Here is a 17,580-nt window from a genome sequence, read left to right as displayed (position 1 = left end):
CTGGTGGGGGCTTCGTCATTCATTGTGCAGAATGTCGAATCGTCAATCTGTTCCGCCAGCCCCATCCCCCTACGATCATTTGACAGGCAGGAATGCCAAAGATCGTGGGGCGCGTTAAAGTCGCCTAGTACCATACGGTTTTCACCACGAAGTAGCGCACCTATATTCGGGTGATTTCCTGTAGGGCAACATGTAAGTGGGGGGATGTATATATTAAATATTTCGAGCTCGACATCGCCTGACCGGATAGCTATGCCCTGACATTGTAGGGTAGTATCCCTGGGGTCGATGTCTTCTTCGATTAAACGATACTGCACGGTGTTGTGCAATATGAAGGCTAGGCCACCACCACTATCTCGCTCGCGATCTTTACGTATAACGTTGAAACCTGCACAACTCAGAAGATCTGAGCGGCTGTTTAACTTGGTTTCTTGGACCGCAGCTATCGATACACGTTCCCGATTCATAAGTGCAACTATCTCCTCGATCTTGCTCTGGAGTCCGTTACAGTTAAATTGAAGGAGTCGGGTTTGTCGCGGGTGTCCGTGGGTGATCCTGGGGGTGAGGGAGTGACGTGTTGGTGGTGTTTGTTGCAGCTGCAGAACCCGCAGGGGCGGTTGTCGCACTGGGGTGTTGGAAGGCGACGCCACTGTCGTGAGTTGCGGGGGCAGACTCCTGCAGCATGGGGCAACGTAGGATACACTCCACTCACGTGTGGTGCGCAGGCCGGAACACGTCGGGAAGTGACACCAGCCAGCGCAGGAATTGCACTTGACTGATGTGACATTCCGACGTATGACGGTCTGACACACGGAACAGACTGTGCGAGGAACCAAGAGTTGCTGATTGGTTCTCGCACGAGGATTGGAGCGGGATGAAGGTTGGGGGGGGGGACAAGTCAGAGTGGGAGCTATGTTGCCTGATTGAGCTCCTGACCGTAGAGGTCCTCAGTTGGCCACAGTGTTATTGGAAAACACAGTACTTTTTCAAGATCCAAGTTAGTAATCAGAGACAGAGCTAATAATCTACCGAATAAATCCCGCTCCAGTTTGACCTCATGAACTTTTTGTCCAATCTTCATAATCTTCTTCTTCTTTAAACTTGCAAAAATAAGTATCGGATTTTTCTTTAGAGATTTGTGAAATCTATCCGGATTCATATTACATTCCGTTATAAGCTGATCGCGAAGAAACATCCCAGGCGAAACAGCGTTTAGCAAGCAATTAGCAATTTGTGGGGTAGTAGCCTGGCCAGTAGAGATATTGTACAGTTGATCTTTATCTATCGAGAAAGTGAATGGATTTGTGGTCTGCTCGATGCTATGCATGAAAGCTTCGATTTGTTTTTCATGTTCTTTAAGTCTATCTGGATGTAGATCTGCGGCGACGTCTTCCCTATTGTTACTCATCCCTGCACGTTTTAAAACGAGCGAAATAATTCGAGTTCGAGCACCGTGATTTCGTGCCCAACGTTGTCTGGCAGAAATAGAATTTGTGAGATTCACGATTCCTCTGAGCCGACGTGCTGCTTCACCACTGATAGTTTGCTCCAACGTTAAATCAACTACATAAATGTACAGGTCTAAGTCTCCAACTCTTATACTTCTGATAAATAAATGGTAAAGATTAATGAAATCAATATATGTACATAGCATAAAATTGGGCCGTTTTGCCGTGCCTGCCTTGTAATGTTTCTGCTGTATATTGATCATATAAGTGGAGAAGATTTTGTGTTTCAGGGTGCTGTATTTGAGGCTAATTATATTCCAGTTGCGACAAGACAGCAAGATATTCAATTACAGAATCTTCAACAGTGAAATTTGTGTTTAACATAAAAGAATTAAAGTGAAATATTTGCAGCGATAACGCCATTATAGAGTGTAATCTTTTACACCTATTATAATTATAATAAAACCTGAAACTGATCCTCCAGCAATTAGGTCGGATTCTATCATGATATTAGTGAGTCCGCATTCTTCAATAAAAGTGCCAACTGCTTTAAAAAAAAGCCATTTCGATATGGAAAGCCCCCAAGTGAATAAAAATGTTATCGAACTTCGGCGATTCTTGAGTTTGAATGCAATAACCTGTTCGAGCTATTGCTAAATCGTATGTAACCTGAATGTATGGAGCATTACATTCGTTTGCAACTTCTTGACACAATTCTAAAGTTTTCAAAACGGTGGAATGCTTAGTGGGAGACTCGTTTATGGGAGTCAAATACGAAATTTTTTGGACAGGTGAATTGCCAATAACAATTTTACTATTATATCCAACCCACATTGGAGTATCACGTACATTGAGCTTATGCGATAGCATCCACATCACATCCAATTGCTTTGATGTAATTAAACTTCCAGGAACTTTGTTGAGTGCAGAAATGTCAAGCTGATGCCAAGTTGCTATTTTTAATTTTTTTGTGAATGGACGCATTTCGAAAGTTATTTCTTCAAAAGTTCGGCGTTTTCGATTTCTCGACGTCGAAAGCGTAGATTCTGAAGTATTGCTGGATTCAGTTTGACTAGGAGCTAGATTTTCGATTTCATTAGCAGCTAAAGGTATTTTAGACATCGTATCCTCATTTGGAGTAATGTTTTGAAAAATTATCCCCACCGTGTCATGAAGAGTATCTTTTCCATTCAGTTTTTCAACGAAGCGATTTTTCCTCATGAAAGACATACAGGTTCTTTATTTCTAAACCTTTCCCGATCCACAACGAACAACCTCTTAAAATTTCATCAATATTGGTTCAGTCGTATGAAAGTTATGAGCGTACATACATTTTGGCGATTCATTTTTATTTATGTATATAGATTGAAAGGAATAATTTTTTTTTTCAACATCACAATTTAATACAATATAATAAATAATCTATTACATTAACACTTACTCGTCTATTGTATCAACAGCCCCTATTATGAAAGTGCTAGTAGTAGATATCTCGAGACTCTCTCCAGAAAGTTCTGGTACATTAACACGTGCCTGCTCACTATCTGTACCAATTTGAATTTGTCTCCCAAAATCAGATGGTATTTTAAGTGCTGTAAAAAGCTTATAACACTGGGTATGATAGCCATCGTTCAATGAGGTTTCTTCTGACAGTTCAACAGTAGCATAAACGTTGCTCGATTTCCTGACAACCGGCTTCGCTTTGCGATACTCCAAAACAGTTATACATTTATTTAAAGTTTGTGGAGTAAACTTTTTGAATTTTCCGCAAATTTCTTCGCCACAGAAAACACATTTTACACTAACGTCACTCATTTTTACAATGGATGTTAGAAAGATTGATTATAAAAAAAATAGCGGCACTTACCCGTTGCTTTGGCGACGACTTTGTTAGCAAAAAAAACGAATTAAAAGCGGACCTTTTGTCGACGATTTTACCTGTATCGCCCCACGGAAATTGTCAGATTATATGATTTTCGTGATTCTGACAGAATTACCTTTAAAATGAAAAAAAAAAATCTATCTATCTCTAAGCCACCCTCAAACTGTCAGAATATTGAAATATACACTCGTCTTCATGCATTTAACATACCATCTCTTAATCTGACGCGCTCGAGTTTCCCGAAGGATCGATTTTTTTTCTCTAATCTCACGAACCTCCCCCAACGCACGCCCCCATATTAAGGGCTCATATTTGGTAGGGGTACCTAAAAAGGTGCAATGTTTCTCCCCATATAGTTTTCTGACACGCTTAAGTAACTGCAAAAATCCCCTCTTGGGCTCCCCTACTATTAACAATCTGCATGGTTAATGGAGACGTCCGCTTAATAGAGCGTTCATTTAATAGAGATTTCACTGTATTTTTTATGAATTGTTTTTACTATCCTATCTTCTAAATGCTAAATTTAACTAAAATCGGTTCAGTAGTTTAGGAGTTCATTTATATATAAAGTTAAGAAGATATTTAAGAAAAAAAATAAAAATATTCTCTTGTCGGTATATCGATGGAGTGAAGACAATTTTTTGTTTTTAAAATGTTATTTTTTTTAAACACACACTTTTTTAATTTCACTCACCTATTTGCAAAAAAAATTCTCAATTTTGTACTTTCACTCCTGTATTTAAAAACGAATTCTTCTTATTTTTTACTCATTAATTTTTTTTAATTTTCACTTACGTGTTTAAGGAAAATCGGGGTAATCAATTTGTTATATACGAGTATAAATTTTCCTTATTTTAATTTATGTAAACACCACATGCACATATCCTAATAACGGGGTTTATAATAACAGCGCTAAAAAGTTAAACTCATTAAATCAAAAACGGTTTGGGATAACAATGAAATTATTTATTGCTGGGAAAGTACATCTAATGCCATTATGTATGGAACTCGATTTCTTTTCATGGCCACCACGGGCGCTGAACTCAATTTTTGACAGTTTTCAGGCATAAATCGCCCGATAATGCTGCGATTTCACGTTGGAAAATTGGTACGAATCTCATCAATCGTCGCTGGGGTGTTGACAAAGACCATAGACCTGACGACGCCCCGCTGGAAATAATCTAACGGCGTCAAATATCACTACCGATGCGGCCAATTGACTGGGCCATTTCGTGAGATAACACGTTCGCCAAGCTTGGTTTTCAATAGAACGATTGTGACATTCGCTATGTGGCTTGTAGCGCCGGCCTGTTGGAATCACATATTTCCCAAGTCCCTTTCATCCAATTCGGGTCAAAAATATTCGGTTATCATTCAGCAGTAGCGATTCTCATTCACGGTAACGAGCTGGTCTTGATCATCACGCAAGAAGTACGGCCTTTTGACGCCATCGGCCCATGACTCATGAAATACGCATAAATGTACTTTCACAGTAGTAAAGAATTTCATTGATATCCCAAACCGTTTTTGTTTTATTTAAAAACAACTTCTGTATCGCTCTTATTGAAAAACCCGCTCTTAAAGTTGAGGCCACTGACTTTGAATTTCGGTAGTAAATTTTAATAATTTCGCGTCATTGTTGGATCGAATATTTTTTCATGATGAAATGACAAACCATACTGAAGACACATGTCAAAAGAGCGAAAAAATATGGCGTCATTTTTTGCCCCTACCGGTCTACTTTTGTAGCGTCCCAATTGAAAACCCCGTTACTAATCTACTACACATAGGGACATTATGTACATATATGTACGTACATATGTATCTTAATCATGAGTGTTCTCAACCACATAACACAATTATTTCTTGTTATTTTATTTCGGTATTATCATGTGTTATCCTGTACATAGCCAGTGCAGTATTTGTATTGGATACTACGAATACCATAGTCTCTATTTAAGATACCTGAAATTAACGTTCAATTAATTATAAATGTTGATGGAAATGGGTAGTAGATGAATACATACATAGTATCGATAGTTAATAGTACATTCGTATACATAGGCTGCAATTTCTGGACTAGGCAACACTAAGTGTTGCCAGGTGCAATCTGACATTTCCATTGGAAAGTTTGACATTTTTTAGCATAACATCACTCAGAACGTTTTGTCATTTAATGGTGAATTGTTTTATTTACAGGGAATTAAAAAATTCATCTCTCCCAAAAAATGGAATTAACTCGTGAACATTTTCGTGCGATCATTTTTCACAACTTTCGACGTGAATTATCACGACAAGAGTGCATCGATGAACTAAAATCTTTGTATGGCTATGAGGCACCATCCTATAGCTCTGTGAAAAACTGTTCAACGAATTCAATCGTGGCCGACGCTCGCTCAAAGACGAATTCCGTGAAGGTCGTCCAAAAACAGCCGTTGTGCCAGAAAACATCGATGCCGTACGTGAACTGATAAGGCAAGACCGTCATGTAACATACCTTCAGGTAGAGGCATGCCTATTAGAGCTCCCACTCCCGGAGTGTTTTCGAATTCCCGGGATTTCGGGATATCGAAATTTCATTTCCCGGGATTCCCGGGAAAACGGGAGAAAATAAAAATTGTTAATTATTGCTTATAAATTTAAAAAAATTAAATTAATTTTTTATTTCCAATCAGTTACATAGATTCAATTAAGTATGCCCATGTTCTTGGGTTCTTTATAATAAAAAAATTATTATTTAATAATAATTATTATTTCTTATAAATTGAAAAAAATATATAATTCACTTTTTATTTCGAATCAGTTACATGAATTAAATTAAAAATATACCTATGTATTTGGTATTATATATATATTATTTTGTCAAAAAACAAATAATAAAAATCACAGATCGATTTCTGTAGGAACTAATTTTAAATAGTATTTTAAAAATACAATCGCATCCATTGTTTCATCGTTTAAACTAGATCTGATTTTAGTGCAAATGCGGCCAGAGACTGAAAAACAACGCTCGCATTCGACACTATTTGGTGGTATTGTCTTTAAAAAATTACAAGCAACCTCCAGATTGCTGCCAAGCCCGCCACCCCCAAGAAGTAAATTTATTTCCTTTGGTATCGCTTCCTCTACTGATAATGAGACATCTCTTTTTAAAACGCGAGATTCTTTGACAGTTTCTTGCAACCTTTCCTTCAACGTTTTTTCCTTTTCATTTTCGATTATTTTTAAATCGATATCGCGATTCTCAACATCATTAGTATTGTACTTTTTGACAATTTCTACAATAAGCACAAGTGTAAGTTTGTAAAATGCAGTGCGGTTGATCGTATGCTTGGCACATGCTACAGCTTGCCAATTAACAGCTGATCAAACCAGTGCTGTAACTTTGATCAAACAGTGTTGTAAAGTACTAAATTCTTACTAATTGTTTTTTGGCAATGTTCATCTATTGTAAATACAACTTTGTTTATGAAAAAATAATAATTAACAGTGTTTAAAAAAAAGGACAATAATCCCGAATATCCCGGGAAATTAATTTTAAATCCCGGGAGGAGTTTTAAGTCCGGGATTTCGGGAGCCCGGGAGTGGGAGCTCTAATGCCTATGCATTTCTCCCACCAGCATACATTCGATATTGCATGAACACCTGGCCGTAAAAAAGGTTTGTTTTCGTCGGATCCCGCACAATTTGACAATCGCTCAAAAAAAGGCTCGTGTGGATTGGTATAAAGAAATTCTGAAAAAATACTATCGCGGTGCTTCAAAAGACGTTTATAAGATCGTCACAGGTGACGAATCATGGATCTATGCGTATGAGCCCGAAACAAAACAGCAATCGACCGTGTGGGTCTTCCAAGACGAGCCAAATACAACGAAAAAAAAAACATTCTCGTTGATAGATATGGTTATTTTCATTATTAGGCCAGAAATATATATAGCAGCCCTTCGTATGATGGCAATAATTCATACAGATATTTGTTATACAACGTAGATAATACTACTGCTACCACCTTTATGATTTCTATTAGTTAGATTATATATATATTTTTTTTTTCCCGTAGTTCCTAGGTGGAACATAGGCCCTCAATAAACAAATTATAACTAATTTTATTTAAAGCTATAAATTTAATTTCTCTCCAAGAATAACCACTTCTCTGTGCTTCTGCTTCGACTTCCCGTCTCCAGGTGTTGGCTGGTCTCACGCGTCTTCGGCTTCCTTGCGGATTCCAATCTAGCGCTGTTCTGCTAATGTCATCGTGAGGCTTTCGCAGAGTGTGGCCGATCCATTTCCATTTACGACGTCGATTTTCGATATGGATCGGTAGCTGTTTGGTTACGGTCCAGAGGTTAGCATTGCTAATAACGTTAGGCCAGAATATTCACAAAATTTTTCGAAGACATCGATTAAGAAAGGATTGCAGCGATGTAAAACATTCGCTGCAATATTCCACGTCTCGCAGCCATATAATATAATAATGTTTATCTCCAGACTTTATCCAACATTCCGAAGGCAGCGCGACCTTTGGATATACGGTTTCGTATATCGGCTGCTGAGCCACTATTTTTAGATATGACGCTACCTAAATAGCAAAACTCGTTGACTTCTGACTTCTTGGAGACATGTTCCAGCGATCTGTAGGTTTGGCGTGTCGGTTGTGTTGATGCGCATGAATTTTGTCTTCGCTGTTTTAACTTTAAGTCCAGTTTGTGAGGCGAGATAACTAACAGCTTCAACTTTCAAGGAGATGTGCGAATATTTATGGGACAACAGACAGAAATCATCCGCATAATCCAAATCTTCAAAGTTACCCCTTAATATCCCAAGATATTCCTCTATTAGTCGCACACGCTTGACGCATCACTACATGCAATACCAAATTGAATTAAAGGGGACATAGCACGCACCCCTGCCTGACACCCGACACCAAAGGGGAATCTTATCGTCCGATAACTCTCCACTCCCCAGTAGTGAATACACTTGAGTCCTTGCTACTCCCGGCCTTCTCTCACCACCTGAGCCTAGCCAGTCACCAGCATGAATTCCGAAAGGTACACAGCACCACCACAGCACTTGGCATCATAAACGCTCAGATAGCTCGTGGCTTCAACCAGAAACCACCCTACGAAAGAACGATCCTCGTAGCGTTGGACCTGTCAAAAGCTTTTGACACGGTCTACCACACAACGCTACTGCAGAATATTGAAAATACCGTACTTTTTCGAGATGAAACATCTAAACTGAGAAGAATTAAACAAGGGCTTCCGCAGGGTGGTGTCCTCTCCCCGCTACTGTTTAACTTCTACATCGAAACTCCCGCAACCACCAGAGGGGGTTTCCATAACCTCGTACGCAGATGACTGAACGATATTGACGTCGGGCAATGGAATCGATGACATGTGTTCAAAGGTAAACAACTACCTCGGCGACCTTTTGCGTTTCCTCACTGCACGGAACCTCACACTTTCCCCCCATATTTACAACTGAACGAAGGAGTATAGACTTTAACTTAAGCTGGCAGCACAAGGGGAAAAGACAAAGAAACGTAGCTGGCAACATACAAGGCAATCGGCCGGGCGGTCCTTAACTACGCAGCACCAATATGGTCGAATGGATGCAGTGGCACGCTGATGAGGAAACTTCAGACCTGTCAAAATACTACACTCCGGACCACGACGGGATGCCTTTTGATGTCACCCATAGAACACCTGAACAGTGAGACGCTTATGCTCCCAGTTAAGGAGCATAATGAACTCCTCTCCAAGCAGTTCCTGCTGGGATGTTTTCGTAGAAATCACCCCTGCTGCCATCTGATTGGAGCGGAACCGCCTCCTAGGAGCATCAAAAGGTCTTTCCTGGACTGCGTCGACGACGTCGTACAGTACGCCGACCAGACTTCGGACGCAACTGACTTTCGACAAGTACTGACCGCCATTCACAGCGGAGCCATCAACACCTTCACCGACTTCCTTCCCGTGAATCGCGTTCTTGGAGTCAGACGAAGAGCTCCAGCTGCCGCGAGAAACGCGAGTGACCCTAGCGCAACTTCGTTCTGGATAGTAGCAGGTTAAACTCCTACTTATCTAGATTAGACCCTGGCATACTCAATCTATGTTCTGTATGCAACGAGTCTCCGCATGACACTGACCACCTCTTTGCATGCCCTACGAACCCTACTCATCTAACACCCTCCTTCCTCTAGGGCCTCTCGTTACCATCCTAACGGGATTAGATAATCCGTTGAAACAACAACAACAACCAGTCCTGACTTGGATGCCACTATTTAAAATATTTCCACACATTTCTAGACAACGAGCTGTTTTATTAGGTTAACTAATTTTTTCGGAACTCCTTTGCATACGAGGGCTCTCCAAATCACATCATGTTTGAGAATATCGAACGCTTTCTCAAAATCGGTAAAGCAAAGGTAGCGAGGAGTTCGCCACTCTACCGACTGCTCTACAATCACTCGTAAGGTGTTGATGTGATCGACACATGAGCAATAGGGTCTGAAACCAGCTTGTTCTTTGCGTAGCCCATGCATCAGCGAATCAGATAACCTTTGGTGAATTATGTGCGTTATTATTTTATTCACCATACTTAGTAGTATTATTCCTCTCCAATTTTTACATTCCGATAAATTTCCCTTCTTCGGAAAAAAAATAATAAAACCTTCTTTCAACTCGTCTGGTATCTTTTATGAACCCCAAATAGCTTTGAGTAGAGGAAACAGTATCCGGGCAGTCGTCTGAGGATCAGCTTTTAGGAGTTCTGGGTTGATGTTATCCGGCCTAGGAGTTTTGTTGTTCTTTAATGCCCTGATAGCAGTTGTTATCTCCGTCTCATTCGGGTACGAGGTGTGAATCTCGCATCTTGGTATGTGACGTTGGCAACCGCATGACTGAATAGCCTTCGACGTAGTTGGTGAGAGCAATTTTTTATAATAACGCTTCCAGATGGTAGTCTGCTTTTGCCATCTTCATCTTTTAGCGGTTTGGTGGTTTGGAGTTTGTCAGTTGCCGTATCGTATCCTACGCTTTTCTAGCTAAATTGTCACTCCAGATTCGTTTATCCGTTATCGCGCTTTCCTTTATCAGCTTGTCGGTTTTGCTGTAAGTGTTCTGTAGTGCCACCTTGGCGGATCTTGTCTTAGCGGAATTTAACTGACTTTTTATTTCTCTATGTTCATTTGTTAACAACCATGTGGAGTTTGAAATCCAGGATTTTCGCTTATATTTTTTGAAACCAATACAAAATTCCGCTGCTTTTAGGAAAGTTTGTTTTATACTTTTCCAGTTCTTTGCCAGAGTGTATTCTGTTTCGACAGATGCCTTTAGCGATTCGATAAACCTTGTGCAGGTGGATTTATCTTTCAGTTTCTCTACGTCGAATTTTTTCTGTGTCGTATTTTTCGAGTCGCTAACTGCAGCCACTTTAAGTTTGACTGACGCAATTATGAGATGAAGGTCACTTGCAATATCAGCTCCACGTTTATTCCGCGTGTCCATAAGGGAACCGCGCCATTTACGACTTATTGCTATGTGATCAATCTGATTTTCAGTCATTCGATCTGGAGATGTCTAAGTTATTTTGTGGACGCGTTTCTGATTGAATAGTGTTCCTCCTACAACAAGATTAAAATTAGCGCAAAGTTCGGCGAACATCTCGCCATTCTCACTCATCATGCTTAACCCGTGCAGGCCCATCGTCGCCTCTAACCCCTTATTGTGATGACCAACTTGGGCATTCATATAACCCATTAAGATGATTATGTCACCCTTATTGATTTCAATCATTACTTTTGTGAGGCAATTATATAAGGCTTCCTTCACTTCGACTTCTGCTTCATTCGTTGGAGCATAGCTTTGTACTATAGTCATGTTTCTAGCTCTTGTGCGCAGCCTTACTGAGATGATTCTATCCGAGTGAGCTTTCCATTCTATAAGCGCCGCAAAGGCTGACTTAGAAAGAAGAAATCCGACGCCATTGTCTCTTCTTTGAGTGGGCTTGTTTCCAGAGAAAATTAATTTTTCGCCAGGAGTTGTTGTATCTTCGCCCGAGTCGGCCCATCTAACCTCGCAATGACTAATAAGAATGAGTTTATAGCGTTTAAATTCTTTACAAAATTGCGGTAGCTTAATTGGTTCCAACAATGAAAGTACATTCGTGGATCCTATTCGTAATCCATTTTTCATGCTGAAGGTCGTCATCAATTTATCGTTCTTAATCTTAACTTTGTTTACTTCGGTTTCGGCAATCAGAGGGTTTAAGATGAGTAGGTAAGGTAATAATTTGTTAATGAGTTATAGCATTTTTGTGAAGGAACTTGCGTTAGTTTAAAAAAAAGTTGATCATAAAGCATTGCGTGTGTTAATAAAGCATTGCTTTTTGAGAGAAAACCCTGTTGAATATAGGTTCTGCACCAGGGAAATCAACCGTTGAATAGAGGTTTGCTAAATTGGAAAGAAATGAAATGAGCACCGAGGACGATGACGCCCTAAAGACGCGAAAGCTATGTGCAAAGTGGGTTTGAGTGCTCTGTAAAAAAAAAACGAATTTTTGCGTCGGTGTGTGGCAACAGAAACATGGCTCCATCATTTCACACTGGAGTCCAATCGATAGTCATTCTACACAGAGCGAAAAGTACCTAATAAAATAGAACAAAAGTAAAAAGATATCTCTATGGTTTTTTCTCAAGAAGAACGCCTCTTATTCCAATTAGCAAAATTTTTTCAATGAAATCAAGAAGAAATCTTCGATATTTTATGTGAATATCTTCTTAAATTCGTTAAAAAGTCAATCTTTTTATTTTTAAAAGAATACCTTCTTGAATTAATTAAAAAGTTTGTCTTATTGTTTTTATAAGTTTATCTCCTTGAATTTATTAAAAAGTTTGACTTATTAATTTTAAAAGTTTATCTGCTTGAATTTAAAAAAAAGTTTGCCTTATTATTTTTATAAGTTTATCTCCTTGAATTTATTAAAAAGTTTAACTTTTAATTTTATAGAGCTATCTTCTTGAATTTATTAAAAAGCATGTTTTAGTATTCTAATAAGTTTAGAGCTTTGCATTTATTAAAAAAGCATAAGTTGATAATACAAATTACAGATATTACATATTAAGGTTTTCATTCAATTCTAAACATTTTACGTTTATTTATTACATAAGTTGGGTAAAAAAATAACTTAAATAACTTAACATGATTCTTTTCGTAAGTAATAAAATATGGGAAAGGTTTTGAGATCTTTTCACAAATAATTCACATTATTTTTTTTTTATTATAGTTTAATAACCACATACCATAAACCATACATACAAAAATTTAATGAATTATCAAACTACAAACTGATAAAAACTTTTTCTTAAAATTCTGAAACTTAGGTTTATAAGTATGGGTTTTCGCTAATATAACTATTACTATTCGCTATTATAACTACTTCTTGTTCGTAATGAGTTCGGGACTTCAAGACAATCTGTACGAGTTTGAAGTTTCCGCCTTTTGCATATTCTGCACCAAGAATTCGCAGAAAAAGAACTTACATACCCTAATGCAGTGTTAAGACCAAGATTATCGCCTAAAATTTTTACTAGTTTAAAATGTATTATACAGCTTTTGCCATCTACATTTATTTGAAGGCCATTAATTTCCAATGTTTTTAAAATAATCAGAAGTGGTGTAAGGCAAACAGTAAATCCACAATCTTTTAGATCTCGAACTTTAACAAACCCTGCTACAAATATATTTGATAATTTGCTAAGTTGGTACTGAGGTACGCTTGGAAAGTTATAATACCGCAAATTTTTTGTTGGCCAGATTTACTGCCCCAAGGATCATTAATTTCGAAGTCATCCATATAAAAAAAAAATGGAATCGTTACATTATTTTTCTTTGAATTTTGCCAAAAGCTGCTATTGATGAAATGAGTATAAGGAAGGTTTTCTGAAAAGTTTTTCATATTTAAAAGCGTTGCCTCTAAGATCCCTTTACTCTCAAAAAATTTGAAAAGGAATGTCTGATAGGGTTATTTCGGTTCTATATAACAAGTCTAGTTTTTCTATTTCTTTGAAAAATTTGTATTCGGTGGTTAAATCATAAAATGGCTGAGATATAATTTTAATTACTTCCTCAAGTATAGAATTATTTTCATGAAAATTACTAATGTCTCTTAATATTTCACATATTGGGGTTGAAATTAACTCTGTTACGGAATTTTGAATTTCGAATACGTCTTTCCGAGAAAAATTCGTATTGGAATATTGAATCTTTTAAAGAAGTAATATTTTGAATTGGTACTAGTTGATTTGATGAATTAGTTGTTTGAATTGGAATATTAAGAGCAAGAGAATTTTCTTTACAAGATTGGCTATTGCGAATTTCTATTTTCAAATGTTTTTTGAGGTGAATTTGAAATCTGTGAATGTTATAAAAAATTTGTTTTCAATTATATTCGTTATATTGAAATTTACAAACTGGTGGAGTACCATGTGCTGACTTTAGATGTTTAATCAGCTCTATAGGATTTTAGTGAGCTTTTTGACAAATGAAACAAGCAAAATTGGGCATTATAGCAAAATTAGACGAAATTAGTTTAATTTACTCAAAAGATTTGCCACTGAAGAAAATTCTTCGGATTTCAACTCAAAAAAATATTGTTCTAAAAATGCCCATACTTGCTTGCTTCTTTGTGAATACTCTATCTTATAAACGTACGATAGTTTAATAATGCAGTCAACGCACTTCATATACGTAGTACATTTCCATTGCAGACCATCGCAAAAAACATAAAACTCTGAAATGGATGACCAATCTGATCCAACGACGATAATTCTCAGCTGTAGTTTCTCCTTTCTTACCGCAAACTGGTTCTTCAATTCAATTATTGTGGGTTGAATATCATTACGTGTTGCAACGAGTGTTACGAAATCTGTTTGGGCATCAGCTATTGTTGGTTTTTTGTCCTTATTAAGCCTCAAAGGCTGTAGCAAAGCATGTAGAAGAATTATACTTATACAATATTTACATTCTGTAAAAAAAATTGTGTAAATAAAAATTTTATTATTTTAAAAGTGATATTCAGGATTTCGTGCATACGATCCGGCATCATTGCATTTCCAAATCACCACGACAGCGCAATATAAAATTTATTGTTGTACATATACATACATATCTATATGTAATTTGTGATTGCGCTGCCATGGTAATATGGTCGTTTGCATATTATACAGCACGAAATCCTGAATACCGCAATTTCATTTGATAAACCACTTTACCACTTGAGATGTTGTCAATGTGCAAATACTTTAAGAATAGTTCCCTTGAAACACGGTCTTTTATATCTCTATCAAAAATTTTGAGGATTTCTTTATAAAACTTCTCCAATTTCAAAAATAACATATTTCCTTTCCCGGGGTAAAGAGTCTCAAAGCGTATTTATACCTATGGAAAATAAGTTATTGAATTATTTGAAAAAAGCATTGAATATAAGAACTCACAAGTTCATATCAACGAAAGTCCTTATAGCGCGGCCATTCACTAAAAATGCAGCTTAAAGAACTGGCGTTATGGATATCTATAATTCTTTGACCATATGTCTCCTTCCAGTAATCAATAACCTGTTCCCATGGTGTGCAATTATTCTGCAGCCAGCACTTCTTTTCGTAATACTTATCTAAATATTCAGAAATAAGTATATCTGGTGAGAGTATACAATCTATTTGTTTATACCGCTGGATAAAGCTGCAGGCGAAGCGGCAGTTGTACGATCGGTTGAAAACTTTTTATAATTGGTTTTGTCAGCATTCGTCCAGCGTGAAAATAGCTTTCCCGTAGGATTTTTCTTACCATATTTCCTTGCTAGAAAATATGTTTCCTAAATATTAACTAGTTGCATTAAAAAAATAGACCATGTTACAATTAAATAAATCAATAGTATTGCGCAAAACATATGCAACAAAATTAGTTTTATTTTGGTTTGGCCCTATTTTTATTTATTAATTTTTAATAGTAATAGTTTTTACAAGTTTATCCTTCGTCATAAACTGTACAAATCTAACTTCATACTAAACTCCTAATTTGGTTGTTTATGTTTTGCACAACTTTTTAAGTGTGCCAAATGATTTCCCAAAAATAATTAAAATAGTAAGCAGAACTGTTTTTTTCATTTTGAAACATGAAATGATTACATATACGTATGGATATACATACCGGATTCTCTTTGGGGAATACATCGCAGATGATGTTGGCCCACTTTTGCATTTCTCCATATGTCAGTTTTTTCCGCCTTCCTATATATGTAATTCTCTATTACGCAGTGATACAATGTATTCTGCTGCTTGGCGTCCAAGAAACCATTTTTCTGCTGAAAGTGAAGCACAAGCTGCCCTTTAACCGTACCTTTTAAAAAGTCGGTTAAGCTGCGACTGTCCATGCAGTTATCATACGTTGGCTGGAGTACTGGTGAAGAATCTCTTGAACTTTTAGCTGCATTTAAGTCGTCAGAAATTTTCTGTAACCACTCCAAAATTTGACTACTCGCAGATAAGGTGCTTGCATCACGTACAAGCGGTATATTCTAAAAATGCTTGCATAAATGTATACCAAAGAAGTTATTAAATTATGCTGCACTTACCATGTTCTTCCTCCATTCTCTTAATCCCGCTTTAAACTTGATGCATTCGCCAAAAAATTTTGTTGGAAGCTTTTCAAATAAACAGTCGATATCTTCCCAATCCATTTTTGTTAAAATTATCGTTGATGTCACTCCGTAGTCCACAAGAATGGAGCAAATATCATCATTTAACTCCCACGATTTAAAAATGGGCAGCGTTTCAATTGCATCTAATGTGCAAGGAGCGTTACTATTTTCATCCGAACTGAATATATCCATTTTACAAACTTGTCACAATTTTTATAAGACACGCGTCGGGCCACACTCACGTTAACACGTTCCCTGTCCCCATACAAAAATTAATCTTTAACTGTACACGTGCAACACTTATTTTTGAAATTATATTGCTGTAGGCGTTTTTAGAGGTTATCGATGTATTTTTGAACTATCCCACACATCTTGACAGCGATATAACGGTAAAAAAAAAATTGTATCAGCTATGATACACGAACGTGTCACTACGAAGTTGAATTACATACGCTCTATGTATCATACATGAATTAAAATTAAAAATTAATTTTTGTATGTGGGCAGGGATATCATATATCATATGTATCATATATGATACATGGACGCTGTACACATGGTACAAGAAAATAATTTTGTATCACATGTGATACATTGGACAGGGAACGTGTTAATACTGACTGATGCCCATTAATTATTGCATCATCTTAAGCATGCAAAAACACGAGCCGATAGAAATACAGTTATGATTGGCGACATTGAAATGCTTATGCTTGTGAATAGTTTGTTTTTGTTTGTGCATTTGCTCTTTTTTTTAACTAATATACGCAAGGCTACATCCCGTGCACTTCGACGCGTATAATGTATGTTATGGTTGCGTGCTCAACACATATCATTATGTTATTGTTGCTTATAGTGATTTACATTTCGTTTTTGTTTTTTATTTTCTTTCATACACTTCAGTTACTTTTTGAATTCAAGAGTATGGAAAAAAAGATGTCAAAAGAAATCAATGGAACTTGCAACGGTACGCTTCCCTTCTCTTCTCACCGCCTTCTCCTACATTTAGACAGAATTTATCGAACAAGAAGTTTTCTCATTATTTTAAGCAGATAAACTTTTAAATAAAAATAAGAAGATTTCCCACATATAAATAAGAAGAAATCTCTATGAAAATATCTTCGTCTTTGACGTCCGTCCTCTTCTTGGTCCCTGCAACTGATCATAGAGACAATCTTTTTATTTTTATTAGCCATATTTTTCTCTGTGTAGTGGACTGCACATGGTTATCCGGTTCTCAATCGTGGAAAACGAAAAAGTCGGCTGACATTCACCGACTGATTACTGAGCCAGCCATAAACCATTGCACTATCTACTTGCTTGCAGATCTATTCAACTATTCCAAATATTTAGCGATTGTATTATTTTTGAAGAAGGATCAGTTTGAAATTATACGCATATACTTCCTCGTTTTCATTTTAATATTTCTCGCTAGAGAGTTCCGATAATAATCCGTCCGATTGCTGCTAAATTCAAAGTGCTATAGGGAAAACAGCGACCTCCGATGAGCTGTTTTTAGGCATTCCTCTTGGTGCGCCGGCACAACAACAAACACAC

The 17,580-nt window shown here is 37.2% G+C and overlaps 1 protein-coding gene across 1 annotated transcript; it reads right to left on the bottom strand.

Moving 5' to 3' along the window:
- Positions 1-12,363: 12,363 nt before the first annotated feature.
- LOC125779437 (uncharacterized) lies at positions 12,364-16,091 on the bottom strand. The gene is made up of 5 exons (XM_049460802.1): positions 15,958-16,091; positions 15,534-15,900; positions 15,054-15,182; positions 14,822-14,997; positions 12,364-14,765 (listed from the first exon to the last, which is right to left on the bottom strand). Exons 1-4 carry the CDS (start codon positions 16,060-16,062, stop codon positions 14,831-14,833), a joined length of 768 nt encoding a protein of 255 aa, XP_049316759.1. The 5' UTR covers positions 16,063-16,091; the 3' UTR covers positions 12,364-14,765; positions 14,822-14,830.
- Positions 16,092-17,580: the final 1,489 nt, after the last annotated feature.

The sequence above is a fragment of the Bactrocera dorsalis genome, chromosome 6 (assembly GCF_023373825.1).
Source record: "Bactrocera dorsalis isolate Fly_Bdor chromosome 6, ASM2337382v1, whole genome shotgun sequence".
Taxonomy (NCBI): Eukaryota; Metazoa; Arthropoda; class Insecta; order Diptera; family Tephritidae; genus Bactrocera; species Bactrocera dorsalis.
Note: the sequence above shows the minus strand (reverse complement) of the source record. Positions and strands in the feature narration are given on the sequence as shown.

Excerpts from the sequence above, each read along its gene's own strand:
- LOC125779437 (XM_049460802.1), bottom strand. The coding sequence starts at position 16,062 with ATGGATTGGGAAGATATCGACTGTTTATTTGAAAAGCTTCCAACAAAA. Across the intron at positions 15,901-15,957 it reads GAGAATGGAGGAAGAACATG|AATATACCGCTTGTACGTGA; the intron begins GTAAGTGCAGCA and ends AAGCATTTTTAG. Across the intron at positions 15,183-15,533 it reads TATTCCCCAAAGAGAATCCG|CAAGGAAATATGGTAAGAAA; the intron begins GTATGTATATCC and ends CATATTTTCTAG.